The 21,211-nt window shown below is 49.2% G+C and overlaps 2 protein-coding genes across 6 annotated transcripts; both read left to right on the top strand.

Moving 5' to 3' along the window:
• Positions 1 to 948: 948 nt before the first annotated feature.
• LOC132462974 (casein kinase I-like) lies at positions 949 to 13,581 on the top strand. 4 transcript variants are annotated; one of them, XM_060058789.1, is made up of 12 exons: positions 949 to 1,204; positions 5,617 to 6,501; positions 7,176 to 7,245; positions 7,334 to 7,482; positions 8,190 to 8,424; positions 8,748 to 8,833; positions 9,059 to 9,143; positions 9,386 to 9,531; positions 10,651 to 10,734; positions 11,738 to 11,839; positions 12,416 to 12,522; positions 12,607 to 13,581. In XM_060058789.1, the coding sequence occupies exons 2-12, from the start codon at positions 6,244 to 6,246 to the stop codon at positions 12,659 to 12,661; spliced, it is 1,377 nt and encodes a 458-aa protein (XP_059914772.1). In that variant the 5' UTR covers positions 949 to 1,204; positions 5,617 to 6,243; the 3' UTR covers positions 12,662 to 13,581. The 4 variants fall into 4 exon arrangements, with proteins under 4 accessions (XP_059914772.1, XP_059914771.1, XP_059914774.1 ...); XM_060058788.1 differs by having other exon boundaries at positions 951 to 1,204; positions 9,383 to 9,531; XM_060058791.1 differs by lacking the exon at positions 11,738 to 11,839 and having other exon boundaries at positions 951 to 1,204.
• Positions 13,582 to 14,762: 1,181 nt separating this feature from the next.
• LOC132462972 (major facilitator superfamily domain-containing protein 12-like) lies at positions 14,763 to 20,930 on the top strand. Of its 2 annotated transcripts, none has more exons than XM_060058787.1 (12): positions 14,763 to 15,410; positions 15,513 to 15,632; positions 15,928 to 16,138; positions 16,461 to 16,593; positions 16,703 to 16,915; positions 17,165 to 17,257; positions 17,493 to 17,585; positions 18,020 to 18,190; positions 19,459 to 19,553; positions 19,637 to 19,767; positions 19,940 to 19,994; positions 20,615 to 20,930. In XM_060058787.1, exons 1-12 carry the CDS (start codon positions 15,266 to 15,268, stop codon positions 20,616 to 20,618), a joined length of 1,464 nt encoding a protein of 487 aa, XP_059914770.1. In that variant the 5' UTR covers positions 14,763 to 15,265; the 3' UTR covers positions 20,619 to 20,930. The 2 variants fall into 2 exon arrangements, with proteins under 2 accessions (XP_059914770.1, XP_059914769.1); XM_060058786.1 differs by having other exon boundaries at positions 14,764 to 15,410; positions 19,637 to 19,766; positions 19,924 to 19,994.
• Positions 20,931 to 21,211: the final 281 nt, after the last annotated feature.

Below are 21,211 nucleotides of genomic sequence, written 5' to 3' on the forward strand. Positions count from 1 at the left end.
GTCCAATACAAAAGTTGTTCAGGATATAATTCTGAACAAGATGAAATCCACATCTTTTCAATTAGGGAGTTGTATTGAAATGAGCATAAACTGTGACTAAAATGACCACAGATCCTAGGCGGAATGATTTGAGCGGGACCAACTTAGTGGCTTTTGGGGACCAAAAGTTCTAACTGCTCAAGGAAGATGAAGTAAATTGACCAAACAACATGTAACCTGTAAAATGCTGCTTGTAGCTTTTTTCCATTTTTTTTTTATTTATAACTGCCTGTAATAAATGAAACTTACACATCAGTACATTATTTGTAGAATGATCTCATTGCATATACCATAACTACTTTATATAGAAACATTATTACATGAAATATAATATTATGAAATCACATTTAGCAATATTAAACACAAAACAATGAAGAAGACACAAGACAGAGAAGGGAAACAGACAGACAGACAGACAGACAGACAGACAGACAGACAGACAGACAGACAGACAGACAGACAGACAGACAGACAGACAGACAGACAGACAGACAGACAGACAGACAGACAGACAGACAGAGTAAATTTAATTTATCTGTTTATAGGAGATACTAACTGTAATTTTTCATAATATCCCACATTTTACTTTTTAAATATTGAGTACTTAGTATAATAACTGATGTATTTTGTATTTAACGTTTTATACTTTGACCTCTTTATTGTTCAACTACTTTGGCAATGTAAATTGTTTATTTCTCATGCCAATAATGCTTTTTTAAATTGAATTTTATTTAATTGAGATAGAGAGAGAGATGGAGTGTGGATAGTGTGATAGTGTGATAGTGTGATAGTGTGATAGTGTGATAGTGTGATAGCGAGAGAGAGAGAGAGAGAGAGAGAGAGAGAGAGAGAGAGAGAGAGAGAGAGACGGATAAAGAGACAAGAGGTATGGTTCGTCCCTCCCCCTCTCCTGACTGTCTCCGTCAGCCACTCAGTCTTCCCGACAACACGCTGATTCTCTGCCTCGTATTCCCGAAGCGCTCTACGCCAGGACCGAGCCCGGCGCCACGGGCCCTCCGGCGGGCTACGCTAAGAGCGCAGCGCCCCCACCGACGGAGCGTCTGGATCCGCTGCTAAACCACCACAGGAAGACAGATGATACGAGACTAAAACACTACTTTGTCCACCTTTCAACTACAAAATACTCCCAAGAAAACACCGATTGGTAGGTAGATGGCTTCTCAACTTCAAATACAATGCGTGTTTTCCAAAAGCTGACGGAGAATGTGTGGGTTGAGATATGACGTTAGCCAGCTAGCCTTAGCTTGTGGCTAGCTGCTGCTGTGCTAACAGACTTTCTGTACTAAGTGACGGGCTTTAGACAGTACTGCTTTGTAACACAATATATCCTTTACCAAACATGGACGCATGTTAGCCTTTTAGTTTACGTTTTTTGTGTTAGGCTAACAGGGCAATGCCACACACTTTTAACTAACTACCTTAGCCTGACTGCTTGACTAGTTTCCTCAACATAACATATAATTACCTCACCATAGCATATAATTACCTCAATATAACATCTAGTTAACTCAACATAACGTCTAGTTACCTCAACATAACATCTGGTTACCGCAACATAACATCTAGTTAACTCAACATAACACCTAGTTACCTCAACATAACACCTAGTTACCTCAACATAACATTTAGTTACGACAACATAACATCTAGTTACCACAACATAACATCTGGTTACCTCAACATCTAGTTATCTCAACAAAACACCTGGTTAACATAACATCCTGTTACCTCACCATAAAATATAGTTACCTCAAAATAACATTTAACATCTAGTTACCTCAACCTAACATATAGTTAAAATAACAGATCACTACTACAGTAGATGTTAGTGAGTGATGTCAGGGTTTGTGTCCAGCTCCTCTCTGGACCAGCTGATCTGGGAGTATAGTCGTATTGCTGCTGTTCATATTGGTCCGTACTCCGTATAGATCCATCATGTGTTGGAGGAAGTGATATTTGTCCATCCAGTGTTGAAGGCCTCCTAGCTGTAGTCTTTTAACCAGAGGTTCTGATGGGAGGATGAAGGTCAAGGTGAAGTACTTCGGGAGAGGAGGACATCTTAACAGACTGCTGGGAGAACAGCAGAAAGCGGTTCCTAATCCAGAGTGGGATCCTCTCTGGTTAGGCACCAGGTGTGAGGGGAACCGGTCTCACCGTGGGTGCTCTTAACATTTAACAGCTATCATATGGGTGTCAACTCCTGACCGTGCCACAGCCATCCCTCAGCTACTAGTGAGTTCAATGTGCTGTTAGAATCTATTTAGCTGAGGCCCGTGGTGAGACCTCTTGGGTTTTAACCCGCCCCCGGCTGATTTCTGACCCAGGTGTGTGAAATGTAACACTTGTCATTGGTGGAGAAGCTGGAGGAGGGAGGGATGTTTTTTGGCTGTTTAGGCACCGTCCACATGTAAAGGTTTTTTTAGTTTTTAGTTTTTTTGGGCCGACCGTCCTGACGGATCCAGCGTTCATGGTGTCCAAAAATGCGCCTTGTTGAAACCAGGTCTCAGGGTGAATAAGGGGCCACTCACACTAGGGCCGTTTGCCTGTTCCGTGCTGCAGGAAGATTCAGCACGATTCCCCCCCTCCCCACTCCCCCCGCTGGCCCGTGGTCACACAATGGCCGTGGCCTGGGCACGATTGCTCCTTCATACATACGTCATCACGTCGTAATACGATAAATACGTCATCACCAAGCGTCTTCGCCGCCATAACAACAATGGAGAACAACAACGTGAATACTGTCGTTGGCCCAAATTTCAAGTAAACCCTCGACTTCACTATTGCACCAACGTAAACCCACTCGTGAACCGCTTGCCGCCATTGTTTAAAATGATTGTTGTGGGGAAAAAGGGCATGGACCTATAAAGAAAGAAGGGTCGCGCAAGGACTACGTCATCCAGCTCACGTTGCGTATCCGCGCATTAGCATCTGTACTTTGGCCACGGCACACCTCTCCCAAGTGTGCCGTGGCCAAGGGGCTGTTCCGTGCTGGAATACGGATGACGTGGTCACACTAGCCAAACCTTCTAGACTTTAGTATGCAAATGAGCTCGGGCACGGGGCCGTGGCCCAAGTGTGAGTGGCCCCTAAGATAAATACGGCCCCATGCGTTTTCGTGTTAGGATTCGTGTGGACGCCTAATAGGCAAACAATGACGTCATCGCCCCCCCACCAGCTGGGCAACGTTAGAGTTCCGTCAAAGTTGTTTTGTTTGATTTTATTTGTATTATTTTTGTCCCTTGGTAAATTTAATTACTAACTGACATTAAAAAGTATTTTCTGCTCAATCTAAAAGGTTTAACAACATGTTTGTAATACAGCGCGCAGGCTTAAAGGTGCGTTCACCCTCCTGGTAATAACGAGACGGCTCGCCAGTGATGACGCTCACGCGCGGCTTACGCGTGTTCCCGACAGCAACCGTTCATGTGCACTTGGGAAACAGCCGGTTTGGAATCAAAAATTTCTTCACAGCAGGTTTTTTTTATCCGATAAAAACCAGTCAGAACTTAACAAAACTTAGTAGGATCAGTTTCAAGTCTGCATGCCTTTATTTCCTTGATGCCTACCACCTACTATCCTTTTGCTTCTATTTATGAGAAGCACATACAGTATTGCCACTCTATGGTAGGCAACACTTCCCCTTATCTAGAGCTCGTTCACTAGTACACAATGTTTAAAACTGAGCAGTCATGCCAACAGACGTTACGTCAATCAATAGTGAAGTATGTGATATGATGGTTGATTCTTTTATAGTGAGTAAGACGTTCATGTTCCTCCATGTTCATGCGTGTCACTAGTAAACCAGCGCCACACAGTGGCCTTGATTACGTACTACAGAGTTTCTACAGCGACATGCGTTTTTGCAATGAGTCCGTCTTTATGGAGAAATTCCTGAAACGCATCAAAGGAAAACAGGGGAAAAGATAGTTTTCGCCCGTGTGGACGGGTGTTAGTTCTGCGTTTCTTTCTTCTCTCTATTTACCACTCCATTCTGACAGCGCCTCCTTTGATGGGTTCCTCTTGCTGAACCAATGTAGAGGACCCTAACCAGCTGGAGCTCTGGATGTTTTCTTATTGGACATGGGGGTCTGACTGGCTCCAGCCTCACGTCAGACTCTGTCTCTGTAGCCTTTGCTAACCGGTGCTGGTATGAATTGCAGGGCCTGAGGTCTGGCAGCTGCAGTGAGTAGGAGAGCTAGAGGACTGTACTGTGTGGGAGCCGTAGCATCTGATGCTGTAGGCTGCTCCATGTAGGGCTGCTGACACAGCCTACTCATGCTGCTACACCACCCCTACACCACCGCTAAACCACCGCTAAACCACCGCACGCTATACTACCGATACTACACCACCGCTACACCACCGCTATGCAACCGATACTACACCATCGCTACACCACCGCTATACAACCGACACTACACCATCGCTACACCACCGCTATGCAACCGATACTACACCATCGCTACACCACCGCTATACAACCGACACTACACCATCGCTACACCACCGCTATACAACCGACACTACACCTCCGCTACACCTGCGCTATACAACCGATACTCCACCACCGCTATACAACTGATGCTACACCACCATCGCTATACAACCGATGCTACACCACCGCTATACAACCGATACTACACCACCACTACACCACCGCTATACAACCGATACTCCACCACCGCTATACAACTGATGCTACACCACCATCGCTATATAACCGATGCTACACCACCGCTATACAACCGATACTATACCACCGCTACACCAGCGCTATACAACCGATACTACACCACCACTACACCACCGCTATACAACCGATACTATACCACCGCTACACCAGCGCTATACAACCGATACTACACCACCGCTATACAACCGAAACTACACCACCGCTATAAAACCGATACTACACCACCGCTACACCACCACCGCTACAACATCGCTACACCACCCACTGCACCACCGCTACACTATACATACATTTTTTCGTGGGTCTGAACTTAAGTGATGCTTTCAACATGTATTCAACGCATTGACCAACTGGTCACTGCTTCCACAAGAGAGGGAGGCAGGAGGAGGAGGAGGAGGAGAGAGGGAGGAGGAGGTAGGGGCAGGATGTTAATCACAGTAACAGAGAAGGCAGGAGAAAGACGGGATGAGTAGAAAGAGAACAGGTGGAAGGGAGAGAGGATGAAGGTTAGGAGGGAGGGAGGAAGTGGGAGAGGAGGGAGGGAGGAAGTGGGAGAGGAGGGAGGGAGGAAGTGGGAGAGGAGGGAGGGAGAGAGAGAGGAGGAGGAAGGGAGAGAGATTTTGGTGGAGGAGGAGGTGGAACTAGGGAAACCTAATCTCCCTCCCTGTGTGTTCCTCAGTGTGGGAACAAACCGCTAGTTATCATTTCTAGCTCCTCCTACCTCTGGCCAGTAGACCCCCCCCCCCCCTTCCTCCTTCTGCTAGCAAGGATTCTGGTCTACAATGGAGATATCTTCAGGATATGGTTGAGAGGGGCCTTCCACCCTTGGAAAGTCTAATGGCTCGTCTGTTGTGTATCTCCAGGGGACCAGTGAGCCATGTGACCAGAGCCGTCTGAGACACCAGAACCTTCGCTCAACGTTCTCCTCCAATGCAGTGAACAGGAAGCTGCTAACGTGTAGCCCTGCTGCAGCCACAGTGTTTAGCTAGTGGAAGGCTAGGCTGGAATGGTGCAGCACTCAGCCTGAAGGTGAAGTCAGCTGTGCTTGCTAGCCACATGTAGCATGTTAGCATGTAGTTAGCTACCGACCGTGGCAGATCAAGTCATTCTTTTCCTCTTCATCCTGACCCCTGGCCCCTACCGGGGGGGCTGGCCCATTGACCAATCACTACCTTCAGCCAGCGACCTTCCAGTGGCCATATCTTCTGAAGCTAGCCTAGCTAACACACTAGCATCCCAATATCCTCTTATAGCTAACCACCCAGCATCTCCTGTCTCCTCCTATCCTAGATAACCACTTATATCTCCCTAGGCTAGCTAACCACATTTCATCTGCTGAGCCTAGCCATCCTAGCTGAGACCTAGCATCTCCCTGAGCTTGCCCCTCCTCGCTAAGCGCTATCCCGGCCAGGCCGCAGGCGGCTTCTCTGAGCAGTTGAGGGGTGCATGGAACCAGCGTAACCGTGGAGAGACCAGGCTACCACAAGCTGATGGACTTTGACAAGCGGGGGGCGGGCGGCGGCGGCGGCGGCGGGGGCGGGGCTAAGGGCGAGGCTGAGGAGGGCAAGAGGATGTCGGCCAAAGCGAGCAACCGGTCGGGGCACGGCAGCCGCAGCGCCGGCTCCAACTCCGGGGTTCTGATGGTCGGACCCAACTTCCGCGTCGGCAAGAAGATCGGCTGTGGCAACTTTGGAGAGCTGCGGCTGGGCAAGAACCTGTACACCAACGAATACGTGGCCATCAAACTGGTAAGGAACCAGTGTACCTGTACCATCAAACTGGTACGTAACCACTACACATGTACCATCAAACTCGTCATGAACCATTATACATGTACCATCAAACTGGTAATGAACCACTACACATGTACCAGAACCATCATCAAACTGGTTCTTAACCATTACACATGTACCATCAAACTGGTAAGGAACCAGTGTACCTGTACCATCAAACTGGTACGTAACCACTACACATGTACCATCAAACTCGTAATGAACCATTATACATGTACCATCAAACTGGTAATGAACCACAACACATGTACCAGAACCACAATCAAACTGGTACTGAACCACTACACATGTACCATCAAACTGGTAATTCAACACTACACATGTACCAGAACCATCAAACTAGTACGGAACCACTATACATGTATCAGAACCATCAAACTGGTACTGAACCACTATACATGTACCAGAACCATCAAACTGGTACTGAACCACTATACATGTACCAGAACCATAAAACTGGTACTGAACCACTATACATGTATCAGAACCATAAAACTGGTACTGAACCACTATACATGTATCAGAACCATCAAACTGGTTCTGAACCATTACACGTGTATCAGAAGAACCATCTGGTACTGAACCACTATGGATGCATCATAGAGACTGACCCTCCACTTCCTGTCTAGGAGCCAATCAAGTCGCGTGCTCCCCAGCTCCACCTGGAGTACCGGTTCTACAAGCAGCTGGGCAGCTCAGGTGAGACCTCTCCTCCCCTGACCTGGTGAGCGGACCCATAGAGACCCTGACCCCTGACCTCTAACCTCCCCCCCTCCCCCCACTCCAGAGGGTGTACCCCAGGTGTTCTACTTCGGGCCGTGTGGGAAGTACAACGCCATGGTTCTGGAGCTTCTGGGGCCCAGCCTGGAGGACCTGTTCGACCTCTGTGACCGCACCTTCTCCCTGAAGACCGTGCTCATGGTGGCCATCCAGCTGGTGAGCAAGGCTGCGAGCGTCTGGAGCTCTGTTAGCGTCTGGCTGCTATTGTCTGGCGCTGCTAGTGTTAGCTCTGCTAGCATCAGGGCTGCTAGCGTCTGGCTGCTAGCGCCCATCGGCTAGCTGCTGGAGCTGTCTCCGGAGCTGCTAGCATCAGGGCTGCTAGCGTTAAATCTGCTAGCGTTAGGGCTGCTACCTTCAAGGCTGCTAGAGCTAATTCTGCTAGCGTTATGGCTGCTAGCGAAAGGGCCGCTAGCGAAAAGCTGCTAGCGTTAGCTCTGCTATCGTTACTCCTGTTAGCTTCAAGGCTACTAGCCTTAGCTCTGCTTGCTTTACTCCTGCTAGCTTCAAGGCTGCTAGCCTTAGTTCTGCTTGCTTTACTCCTGCTAGCTTCAAGGCTGCTAGCCTTAGCTCTGCTAGCGTCAGGGCTGCTAGCTGCTTGTTAATTTCATGGTGATCTCACAGTGAAGTTCACAGGGAATTCTCAATGGTTGACAGGACCAATGTTTCCATCGTCATCACCGCCATGTTTCCGCTTGCAGCCTCCATCTCCTCTAGACAACCGGTGTGGTTCTAAAGGGCTCTACAGCCTCTGCATCTGCTCTATATAACCTGTGTGGTTTCTAGAAGGTTCTACAGCCTCTGTATCTGCTCTATATAACCTGTGTGGTTTCTAGAAGGTTCTACAGCCTCTGTATCTCCTCCAGATAACCCGTATGGAGTTTGTCCACACACGGAGCCTGATCTACCGGGACGTGAAGCCGGAGAACTTCCTGGTGGGCCGGCCGGGCTCCAAGCGGCAGCACACCATCCACATCATCGACTTCGGCCTGGCCAAGGAGTACATCGACCCAGAGACCAAGAAGCACATCCCCTACCGCGAGCACAAGAGCCTGACGGGCACGGCGCGCTACATGAGCATCAACACGCACCTGGGCAAAGGTCCATACTGCGGTTCTACTCGATGCCTCTCTAGATCTAGAGACTCTTCTTTAGAACTACACCTGTAAACATATCTATAGAATAGGTCTGTTGAGATGGATATCCATAGATGTATAGATGTAAGTCTATATCTATAGAGGTTTATAGAACTATATGATACGATGTCTATTAATTCAGAATGTATTAATATAAATGTGTACATTTAAAATGGGTTCAAATATAGATGTATACATTTAGAATGGGTTCATATAAAGATATATATATATGGTAGAATTCAGTTCTAAAGCTATATGAATGTAGAACTGACCTGCCTCTTCTTGCAGAGCAAAGCCGTAGAGACGACCTGGAGGCGCTGGGTCACATGTTCATGTACTTCCTGCGAGGCAGCCTCCCATGGCAGGGGTTAAAGGTCAGCAGCCCCTCTCCACCTTAGCATGTCCTAGGTCGCTAGAAGAGAACCACACGAACCCTCCCAAGCCGGGACGTGTGTGTGTGTGTGTGTGTGTGTGTCAGGACGCGTGTGTGTGTCAGGAAGTGTGTGTGGGTGTATCAGGACATGTGTGTGTGTCAGGAAGTGTGTGTGGGTGTATCAGGACATGTGTGTGTGGGTGTATCAACATGTGTGTGTGTGCAGGCGGACACCCTGAAGGAGCGCTACCAGAAGATAGGAGACACCAAGAGAGACACGCCCATCGAGGTCCTCTGTGAAGGCTTCCCAGGTCAGACCCCCTGCCAACACACTGTGTGTGTGTGTGTGTGTGTGTGTGTGGTAACCTGTGTGTGTGTGTGTGTGTGTGGTAACCTGTGTGTGTGTGTGTGTGTGTGGTAACCTGTGTGTGTGTGTGTGTGTGTGTGTGTGTGTGTGTGTGTGTGTGTGTGTGTGTGTGTGTGTGTGTGTGTGTGTGTGTGTGTGTGTGTGTGTGTGTGTGTGTGTGTGTGTGTGTGTGTGTGTGTACAGAAGAGATGGCGACATACCTGCGCTACGTGCGCCGGCTGGACTTCTTTGAGAAGCCGGATTACGACTACCTGAGGAAGCTGTTCACCGACCTGTTCGACCGCAACGCCTTCACCTTCGACTACCAGTACGACTGGACCGGCAAGCCCCTAGTGAGTCTGCTCTAGATCTATACATCTGTATCTAGACTAGGGCCCGACCGATTTATCGGCCTGCCGATTTAATCGGCCGATTATAGCCTTTTTAAAAATAATCGGCATCGGCCAAAAAGACGCCGATTACAACCGATTATTTTTTTTTTTTTATAAATGTTATTGCGATTAGTATCCTGCAGATTGCGCTCCTACTCGCCTTGCTAACTAACAACTTTAGCTGGAGTAAAAAAGAGGAGATTGAATTTTACCGTACAACATGAAAGCACGCTCGCTCAGGCAGCTGCGCGCTCACCTCACCAATGTACACAAGACGCGTTGTTTGAGCATGTTGTGCCTGTTTTTCTTTAGGTCCCAGGCCATGTTAATTTGTTATACTGTAGACTCTAACGGTGAGACCATACTGCTCAGCACGCACGTGTTAGTCACTGCTCACGAGCGCAGCACATTGGGAGTTAGTTATTTATTTTACATTTTACATTCATTTTTGACTGTAAATGTATTCTAAAACACTCAAAGATTCTGCATTCAATTCACATATTTGTCAAAAGTGTTTAAAGTATATTTAAGTTATCAAAAACTACGTTTTATGTTGTTGTTTTTTTTGTTTTTTTTTAATCGGCCGATGTAATCGTAATTTTTCTCTGAAAATAATCGGCATCGGCATCGGCACTCAAAAATCAATATCGGTCGGGCCCTAATCTAGACCACTGGTGAGTCTACCTGCTCTAGATCTAGACCTAAACCACTGGTGAGTCTACCTGCTCTAGATCTAGACCTAAACCACTGGTGAGTCTACCTGCTCTAGATCTAGACCTAAACCACTGGTGAGTCTACCTGCTCTAGATCTAGACCTAAACCACTGGTGAGTCTACCTGCTCTAGATCTAGACCTAAACCACTGGTGAGTCTACCTGCTCTAGATCTAGACCTAAACCACTGGTGAGTCTACACGCTCTAGATCTAGACCTAAACCACTGGTGAGTCTACCTGCTCTAGATCTAGACCTAAACCACTGGTGAGTCTACACGCTCTAGATGTTTGCCTTTGCTGGATCGTAACAAGACGTTAGATGAGGCTAACTCACATCACTTCCTGTGACATCACTTCGTTTCCCCAGCCCACTCCGATTGGTCCGGTGGCCAGCGAGACGCCGCTACAGAACAGCAGCCGAGAGAAAGCCCCCGCCCACGCTAAACACCAGGTACACACATACACACACGGACATGAACACACACACACGGTTGGTTGTGTGGAGGGGGTCTCTTGCATGGTCTCTAAGCACGTGCACTCGCCCCACTGACGTGCACTCCTCCTCCTCTTAACACTGACACTAAACTGTTCTCTCCTCTTTTCTCCTGCTCCCTCATTCTGCACCTCCACCTGCTCCCTCTCATTCTGCACCTCCACCTGCTCCCTCTCATTCTGCACCTCCACCTGCTCCCTCTCATTCTGCACCTCCACCTGCTCCCTCTCATTCTGCACCTCCACCTGCTCCCTCTCATTCTGCACCTCCACCTGCTCCCTCTCATTCTGCACCTCCACCTGCTCCCTCTCATTCTGCACCTCCACCTGCTCCCTCTCATTCTGCACCTCCACCTGCTCCCTCTCATTCTGCACCTCCACCTGCTCCCTCTCATTCTGCACCTCCACCTGCTCCCTCTCATTCTGCACCTCCACCTGCTCCCTCTCATTCTGCACCTCCACCTGCTCCCTCTCATTCTGCACCTCCACCTGCTCCCTCTCATTCTGCACCTCCACCTGCTCCCTCTCATTCTGCACCTCCACCTGCTCCCTCTCATTCTGCACCTCCACCTGCTCCCTCTCATTCTGCACCTCCACCTGCTCCCTCTCATTCTGCACCTCCACCTGCTCCCTCTCATTCTGCACCTCCACCTGCTCCCTCTCATTCTGCACCTCCACCTGCTCCCTCTCATTCTGCACCTCCACCTGCTCCCTCTCATTCTGCACCTCCACCTGCTCCCTCTCATTCTGCACCTCCACCTGCTCCCTCTCATTCTGCACCTCCACCTGCTCCCTCTCATTCTGCACCTCCACCTCTCCGTTGCTAACTTCTACTTAATTTAACCTCCTCTCCCTTTTACGTTCCCCCTACCCCCACCTCCTCCGGCTCTTCCTCCTCCCTACCACCACCAACTCCACCGCCTCATCCCCCTCCCCCCACACCCCTCCTCCTGCTCCTCTAGTCTCCAGAGGGGAAGGGCAGTGAGTCCCAGCCGACTCCTGTGACCAATCGAGAGCTTCTGGGCTCCCATCTCACTGCTGATAGGCTGGGAGGTTCTGTCCAGGTACTGCTGCCGGTCTGTGATAGGCTGGGAGGGAGGGTTAGTCTGTCCATCTGAAGGGTTCTGGGTTCGATCCCAAACGTCCACAGTCTACCCGTAGGTCACCTAAAGCCAAACGACCTCTGACCCCGCTGGGAGGGGATAGCTGATCCATGTGGGGAGGTTCAGGTCCAGGACGAGGGTAGTCTGGCTATTGCCAGACCAAGCTCAATCATAGATTGCACGTTGGTCTGGGGAAGCTGCTGTCATTTTCTTCAGCACAAGAGGCGTGATCAACGGGCCTAGTTCAACTGACTGTACGCAATTGGCTGCTTGCCGTCGCTTCCCTGTCGTCATTGTGTTAAACCAGCCAATAGCGCGCCAAGGGGAAAAGCCAGTTCGGTGATTGGCTACCGCAAAAACGAATCTGAAGCAGAAAGAAATGTATTGCTCTTCTCCAGAACCTTGTGCAGGGCGAACTCAAATCGCCGGCAGAATGGGCGGGCTACCCAGTCTAGGGCGAGGGGTGTGTTCTGTTCAGGCTGTGGCTGTCGTTCATTGGTTGTCCTGTTATTGCCCCGCCCCCTGATCTGCCTCCAGGTGATGAGCTCGACCAATGGGGAGCTGAATACGGACGACCCGACTGCAGGACACTCCAACGCACCAATCACAGCCAACGCTGAGGTGGAGGTGGCCGACGAGACAAAGTAAGACCTAACCCAAAACAAGAAGGATGACCCCAACATAATGCCTGATGACTAACTGTGTGTGTGTGTGTGTGTGTGTGTTAGGTGCTGCTGTTTCTTTAAGAGGAGGAAGAGGAAAGTCCTCCAGAGACACAAGTGAGAAGATGAACCACATCGCCCCCCGCCCCCTCCCCCTACACCCCCCCCTCCCCCCCCTAGACCAGTCCAGTCCGGACTAGTCTAGACTGGACTAGACTGGTCTGGACTAGTCCGTGCTGGACTGGACTAGTCTGATCTGGACTAGACTTGCTTGGACTAGACCGGTCTTAACTAGACTGGTCTGGTCTGGACAAGTCTAATTTGGTCTGGTCTAGACAGGACTGGTCTGGTCTTATCTGGTCTAGACTGGTTTGGCTTAGACTGGTTTGGGCTAGACTGGTCTTGTCCAGACTGGTCTGTACTGGTCTTGAGCAGAGAGAGAGAGAGAGAGAGTGAGAGAGAGAGAGTGAGAGAGAGCCCCACCAAAGTGCATGTGGATGCGTTGGATGTGGTCCCCGGAGGCAGAGCCACTAGGGAGGGTGGAGCCCTGTTGTTGGACTCAGTCGCCCCGCCCCTCCGCGCCCCTGCTGCCGTGTGATTGGACGAGGGCGGGTCGGCGGAGGCGTGCCTGGGGATGTACAGAGCCGAGCTACGGACTGTTGAGGACCCCCGGTCTACCCGGGACGGGGTCTGGGGCCCAGGACAGGACCCAGAACCCGGGTCCCAGCGGGCGGTCTACAGAGGACCCGGTCTACGGCGGACCCGGTCTACGGCGGACCCGGTCTACAGAGGACCCGGTCTACGGTGGACCCGGTCTACCGACGACCAGGTCCACAGAGCTCTTTTAAAGGCGGCCGTCTTTCTTTCCTGTCCGAAGCGTCAGAAGCAGTTTGTGTTTTTAGTAGATTCTAGTGTGTTCAATTTCTTTTTTTTAAACACAATAACGTGTATTTTTAATTTCTTGTTTTTGTTCGTTCTCCTTTCTCTTGAGTGGAGGATGTAAGACCAGTAAGATAACTCTATTAAAAAACAAAAGTTAAAGCTGGTCGGTTTTATTCTCCGGTCTCCACCAGGGGGCAACACCTCCTCTCTACCCTCCACCTCCGCTCCTCTCCTCTACACCTCCTCTCCTCTCCTCTACACCTCCTCTCCTCCCATCTCCAGGAGCAGATGTTCGGGTCTTTCAGCTGAACATTTAAAGTGCTCATGTCATGAGAGCAGGTGTGGGTGTGATTAGAAGAAATTATTTTCAAACTTGTACCAGCTAATCACACCCACACCCGGTGGCATGACATGAGCCCTTTACGATCAATGTTATGTGAAGGCCTGCAGGTGTAGCCCGGCTTCCAATCCTAATACATAGGAGCTGGGCTACAAATGGAACCGCCATCTGAGGAAGTCTAGAGTCATTGGGACTCTACGGATTCTGTGTTTTGCTTTGGATATTTACTTTCCTAACGAGATGACTTGAATACTTTAAGGTAAGGTTATTCGAATAAATAAATAATAAAAATGCTTAGGAAAGTTGCCTCGATGCAACCTTTAACCCACCTTTAGCATATGTTACTCTCCTGACCAACATTTACGAAAGGAAAGGTGACATTTGAATCCCATAATCCTTTACGGCGGCCATATTTATGTTTACCGACTACGCGAAGACGCATGAGACGCGGTAAAGCAGAAGAAATTAAAACCAATTATAATCTGAATTGGTATCCATTATTAAATAATGGATACCAATTCCAGAGACATAATTATTTGAATCGCAATAAAATCAATTTTTGTTGGTTAGAAACTACACAGTTGCAAGTGGTGGAAATGGATTAACTGCAAAATATTCGTAGCCTTTAGCACTTACAAAGTAGCAATCAAGCAGAGCGCTGTAGAAAATAGCCTAACAAAATGGAAAACCCTAAAGATAATAAAAAAAAAAAAAAAACTCAAGACCAACATAAGTTATTTTCGTAGCCCATAATTGACACAATAAAGAAAATAAAATGCCAACTTCACATTTAAGAAAGGCTACTGGGGGCAATTAATGTCAACATAAGATTAGCCCCTTTTTCAATACAAGAACGCATGATTCGAAAGAGCACTTGTAGTCCATCTTCGGAACCGTATTAACCAACAGAAAGCACGAAATGGGATATTTAAGTATTTGAGGAAACTCCCGGAGAGGAAGTGGTCACGTGAGGCTCTACCCTTTGTCCGATCGAAGCGCCGCGTCATCAACTAGGAGGAGATTTTCGCTGTTTTGTTTTTTTGCTGACGAGCAAACGCCTGGTCACGATAGAAACGGACTTCGGTCGAGCGGCCGTAAACATAGAGGCAGCGCGGGATTAACGATGGACTTTCGACGGGGTTTAGGGGTGGCTTGGTCTTTATGAGGTGTTCGGGACTTCGAGATTAACATTTTTGAGATGTTTACTTGCTTACATGACGCATGTTACATCAACTGTCATGAGCCATGTTATGTCAGCTGACAGGCGACCAGTAAGCGCTGGTGTCTGAGCCGTCACCTGACCCAAGAGGAAGCGTACCTGACCCCTCACTCCTCTAGGCATCCAGCGCTCCCAGCAGCCGGCTCCCATTTACCCCTCTCTACTTGCAGCTGGAGAACTCATTCATGGCTCGACTGGGGAAGTGAAAGCCCCCCTGGTTTGAGTGACTCCTTCGTCTGGAGACAGACTGTGTATGGAGCGGTGAGGGGTCTGAGAGCAGCAGCATGGCGGACCGGAGCTCTCTGCCCCTGCGGCAGAAGCTCAGCTACGCGGCCGGACACTTCCTCAACGACCTGTGCGCGTCCATGTGGTTCTCTTACCTGCTGGTCTTCTACCACTCCGTGCTGGGCTTCCAGAGCACCTACGCAGGTAGGTCCCCCCCCCCCTCTCCCGTAGGTAAAGGGAAACAGCGGGTCTGAGCGGTGGTCTGACGGGTCTACAGCGGGGGTCTGACTGGTGTGTGTCTGCCAGGCGTGCTGCTGCTGTCGGGGCAGGTGGCGGACGGGCTCTGCACGCCCCTGATCGGCTACGAGTCGGACAGGACGCCGGGCTGCGGGACCTACGGCCGGAGGAAGACCTGGCACCTCGTGGGTGAGGAGGGAGGGAGGGGCGGCGGCGGCAACTCTACATCAGCTGTTAGTGTTTGTACTCATGCTACATCTGTGTGTGTGTGTGATTGTCTGTGTGTGTGTGTGTATGTGTGTAATACTTGGATGTGTTTGTTTGTGTGTGAACTTGGATGTGTGTATATGTATCCGTTTGTGTGGTTACTTGGATGTGCGTGTGTTTGTGTGTGTGCTTGTGTGTGAACTTGGATGTTTGTATGTGTGTGTGTGTGTGTGTATCTGTACTTGGATGTGTGTGTGTGTGTGCGTGCATATATCAGGTACGGTGAGTGTGGTCCTGTCGTTCGCCTTCGTCTTCAACCAGTGCCTAGGCTGCGATGCGGCCACGCCCCAGTGGGTCAGCCTTCTCTACTTCCTGCCCTTCATCGTGGTGTTCCAGTTCGGCTGGGCCGCCACCCAGATCTCCCACCTGGCCCTCATCCCCGAGCTCGTCTCCTGCAAGCATGCCAAAGTGGAGCTCACCGCCTATAGGTAGCGCTGAGCTTCCGTTAAACTAGAGCTTACCGCCAAAGTGGAGCTCACCACCTTTAGTGACCACTAGGCTACCGCTGACCGCTAAACTAGAGCTAACTGCCTACAGGTACATGCTACGCTACCGCTAAAGTAGAGCTCACTGCTTAACTAGAGCTCACTGCTTAACTAGAGCTCACTTCTAAAATAGAGCTCACTTCTAAAGTAGAGCTAACCGCTAAGGGAGAGCTCACCGCTAAACTAGAGCTCACTGCTAAACTAGAGCTCACCGCTAAAGTAGAGCTCACCGCTAAACTAGAGCTCACCGCTAAGGTCTCCTCAGGTACGCCCTCACGGTGGTTGCCAACATGGCCGTCTACTCCATCGCCTTCCTGCTCTTCCACTTCCAGGCAGGAGAGGACGATGACCCCGCCCTCATTGACTCACTGGGACCAATGGACATCCCCGTCTTCAGGGTGAGGGGAGGGGCTGGTGGGGGGGGGGGGGGGGGGGGGGAGTATACAAACTAGTATACTGCTGCCTCTTCTGTTTCACCTGACTCCTGCTGTGTGTGTGCGTGTGCAGAACCTGTCCCTCATCGTCCTGGCCGTGGGCTCCGTGTTCTCCCTCCTCTTCCACCTGGGCACCAAGGAGGGGGGTGGGGCTCCGGGAGGAGTGGGGGAGGAGGAGGGGGAGGGGGAGGGGGAGAGGAGGCCTCTCCTCACTGGCTCCTCCTCTCCTCCTCCTCAGTCTCTGTTGCAGTGGAAGTGTTGGCTCCGCCAGCCTTCCTTCTACCAGGTGAGGTTATCAACCTCATACTCATGAGTATGAATTCATACTCATGAGTATGAATATTAACATGATTATGAGTGTTATGAGTACTTTATTCATATTCCTAATGTTATTCATACTGCTGTTTTTCCCCTTCATAATGGTATTCATACTCATGTTCTAAATAGCCGTAATAATGTATTAATGTTAATAATATTAATAACCATGCTATTGATGTAGTCGTGGTAATGTGTGTGTGTGTGTGTGTGTTTGTAGGTGGCTCTGCTCTACATGTGCACCAGGCTGATAGTGAACTTATCTCAGACCTACATCTCCATGTATCTCATCAACACCCTGGGTCTGCCCAAGGTACCCTCTCTCTCTGCTGCTCTGTCTCTCTCCCCCCTCTCTCTGATGCTCTGTCCCTCTCCCCTCTCTCTCTGCTGCTCTGTCTCTCTCCCCTCTCTCTCTGCTGCTGTCTCTCTCTGCTGCTCTGTCTCTCTCCCCTCTGTCTCTCGGCTGCTCTGTCTCTCTCCCCTCTCTCTCTCTGCTGCTCTGTCTCTCTCTCCCCCCTCACTGCTGTACCTGTCTGTCTGTCTACCAGAGGTTCATAGCCACCATTCCTCTGGTCATGTACCTGAGTGGATTCCTGTCGTCGTTCATCATGAAGTCGCTCAGCAAGCAGATCGGAACCGCGGTGAGTTTCACGTTCGACTAACGTACCTGACATAACTTCTGTACATGACCTCAATAATGTACCTGACATCACTTCCGTACATGACCTCACTAACGTACCTGACATCACTACCGTGAATGACATCAATAACGTACCTGACATCACTACCATACATGACCTCACTAACGTACCTGACATCACTACCGTGAATGACATCAATAACGTACCTGACATCACTACCATACATGACCTCACTAACGTACCTGACATCACTACCGTGAATGACATCAATAACGTACCTGACATCACTACCGTGAATAACATCATCACACGACCGTACATGACGTCACTACCGTACCTGAAATCAGACTACCGTACATGACATCACACTAGCGTACATAACATCAGATGACAGAAAGTGATATCCGATTTTTGCCCCTTTCTGATTGGTCTAGATGACCTACTTCCTGGGCCTGCTGCTCGTGATGGCCTTCTCCTATTGGGTGTTGCTAGACGACCAGATGGGCGAGCGAGTATACGGCGCGGCCGTACTGCTGGGGGCGGGGTCAGCAACCATACTGGTGATGTCACTCTCCATGACCGCTGACCTCATCGGAGACCAGACGGTACCCAATCTCTCTCTCTCTGGTTGATAGTGAAGCTCTCTTTCTGGGCCCGGTTTCTCGATAACGTCTATTCTTAGCGCGCTACGAAGCTTCCTACGTTTAGACTAATCAAAGTTGTTTACCTCTATAGGCATGTTTCCCTAATGGTCTCTTAGGAGTCTTCTTAGGAAACACTCCTTCAACCTTCGTAAACTGCGCTTTCCAGAAAGAACATGCTGAAATCGATTGCTCAGAGATCGATTTTCCATTGCATGCGCAGGTGCATGATAGCGTTCTAAAATATATTTCAGTCTCTGCGAAAAAAACATTGCTCGAAGGCTGTAACATTATTTAACCATGGAAGAACATAGCATAGACAGACAGTGATTTAAAAAGTATAGAAAATATAGAAACATTGGAGATTTGAACAGCCGTTCAAATGAGGCTATTGATTTTCTGTTTACAAAGGTTTCTGACTTGTTGATTATTTATGAAAATAGACATTTTGAAAAAATTACGATTACGATTTAATCGGCCGATTAAAAACAAAACAAAAAAAAGCCTATGAAACGTAGTTTTTGAAACCTTAAATATACTTTAAACACTTGACGAATATGTGAATTGAATGCAGAACCTTTGAGTGTTTTAGAATACATTTACAGTCAAAAATGAGTAATGTAAAATGTAAAATAAATAGCTAACTCCCAATGTGCTGCGCTCGTGAGCAGTGACTAACACGTGCGTGCTGAGCAGTATGGTCTCACCGTTAGTCTACAGTATAACAAATTAACATGGCCTGGGACCTAAAGAAAAACAGGCACAACATGCTCAAACAACGCGTCTTGTGTACATTGGTGAGGTGAGTGCGCAGCTGCCTGAGCGAGCGTGCTTTCATGTTGTACGGTAAAATTCAATCTCCTCTTTTTTACTCCAGCTAAAGTTGTTAGTTAGCAAGGCGAGTAGGAGCGCAATCTGCAGGATACTAAGCGCAATAACATTTCAAAAAAAAATAAAATAATCGGTTGTAATCTGCGTCTTTTTGGCAGATGTTGATTATTTTCAAAAAGGCTATAATCGGCCGATTAAATCGGAAGGCCGATGAATCGGTCGGGCCCTACTTCAGACCAACCTTACGAACGACGTACGAAAGAGATTCGTAGCAAAGAACATTTTGAGACACACGCGAGATGTTGAGGTAGAACTTAAAGGTAGAGGTTACGAATGACGTAGCGTTAAGAAGGTTTTGGGAAACCGAGCCCTGGTTGATAGTTAATCTGTCTCTGTCTCAGCAAAGCGGGGCGTTCGTCTACGGCGCAATGAGTTTTACTGACAAGGTGGCCAACGGAGCGGCAGTCATGGTCATCCAGGCGGTGCACCCCTGCCAGTCAGTACACACACACACACACGCAGGTTACACCCACATGCTAAACATAGCTTCACACTCTAATCTCTCTCTCCCCGCTGCAGTACGATGGTGTGCTGCCCCGCCTGCGTCTGGTTCTACCACCGCATCATGGTGCTAGTCACCGGGGGCGTGGCCGCCGCTGCCGCCCTGGGCCTCTGCACCCTCCTTATCTGGCCAATCAGGATCCGGGCAGGTGAGGTCAGCACAACCTGGGGGAGGGTCCTTGTGGTATAAAAAACCTGCCTTTCTCACTGTGTGTGTGTGTGTGTGTGTGTGTGTGTGTGTGTGTGTGTGTGTGTGTGTGTGTGTGTGTGTGTGTGTGTGTGTGTGTGTGTGTGTGTGTGTGTGTGTACCGGTGGTTTCAGGTCTGCAGGGCCAACAGGCAGAGGAAGTGGCCTCTGATAATGCCTCCAGGGTGAACTAAGGCCCCGTCCACACGAAGCCGAAACGGGCGAAACCGTTACGGTTTCGATCTATCCGGTTTCGAAGTATCTCCGTAAAGACGAAGCCAAGCGAAACCGGATAGATCTGTAGAAACGCTGTAGTAAACATTCCAGGCCCATAAGGGGCGCTGCTTCTGGTACACAAATCCAGAAGAAGAAGAGGCGAGCATGCGCATAAAGGCTGCCCCCCGAACCACTAACAACACAAACAAACAGCTCTTCTACGATGGCGAACTAGATTCTCAATAAATAATGGCTTAGCAATCCAACAAGGGACATGATATGCTGCAGAACGATTACAAGCTTGTAGTCCGCCATCATCTTTTTTGTTGTGATTTCTGAGACTCCGTGGGCTTAAGAGCCATTGGCTAGGAGGTCGAGGGGTGGGGCGATGATGTCCTGGTTTGCGGTTTCAGTCGGTTTCAGGCGTCCACACGAAACCAAAACGAAACCGGATAGATTTGAAACCACCTCCGAGGGTGGTTTCAGAAGTTTGCGGTTTCGGTCAGCGGATTCGCCGGCTTCGTGTGGACGGAAGGCCGAACCGTACAAGACCTTTGCGGTTTCGCCATGAAATCGGCTTCGTGTGGACGGGGCCTAATTTGCCCCGCCTTCCCCGATGACATCATCCTCCATGGGTATGTGTTCCTGTAGAGACCACAGGAGCCACTGGTCTCAGTGGGACTAAAGAACACTACCTTCACCTTCCTCTTCATCCAAGTGTTGACGGATACAGGGACCTTGGTGACCACCTGTTTACTATTTATCACTACGGTAACAAAGGGAGATGGTCGCCTTGAGACCAATATAATGTAATTTACTCTGAGATGTATCCACTTTTTGGTATTGAATCTTTCATGCTTTGTATCTCCTTGTTTCACGAGCATTAAAAGGGAAACTCTTTGTACTGAGATCGGTGTCTGACTGTTGTGTTGTGAGTGTTAAGCCCAGTTCAGACCAAAGATTCGCCTCGCAACCACTTGCAACGAGACTGTTTTGGAAGTGGTTGTTGCAGCGCGGCTGATGCCGTTGCAAGGAGTCGCCAGAGAGTGAACATGTCAAATCGCCAGGTCCAGTTTTAGAACGCAACGGTATAGCTATTTGTCTTCAGCCAATCGGGACACAGCACAGAACAACTAGTACTTCATGGCCTTACTACGTCCCGGTCCCGCACTGTCCACAGTAGGCCTACAC

The sequence above is a fragment of the Gadus macrocephalus genome, chromosome 8, assembly GCF_031168955.1.
Source record: "Gadus macrocephalus chromosome 8, ASM3116895v1".
Classification (NCBI taxonomy): Eukaryota; Metazoa; Chordata; class Actinopteri; order Gadiformes; family Gadidae; genus Gadus; species Gadus macrocephalus.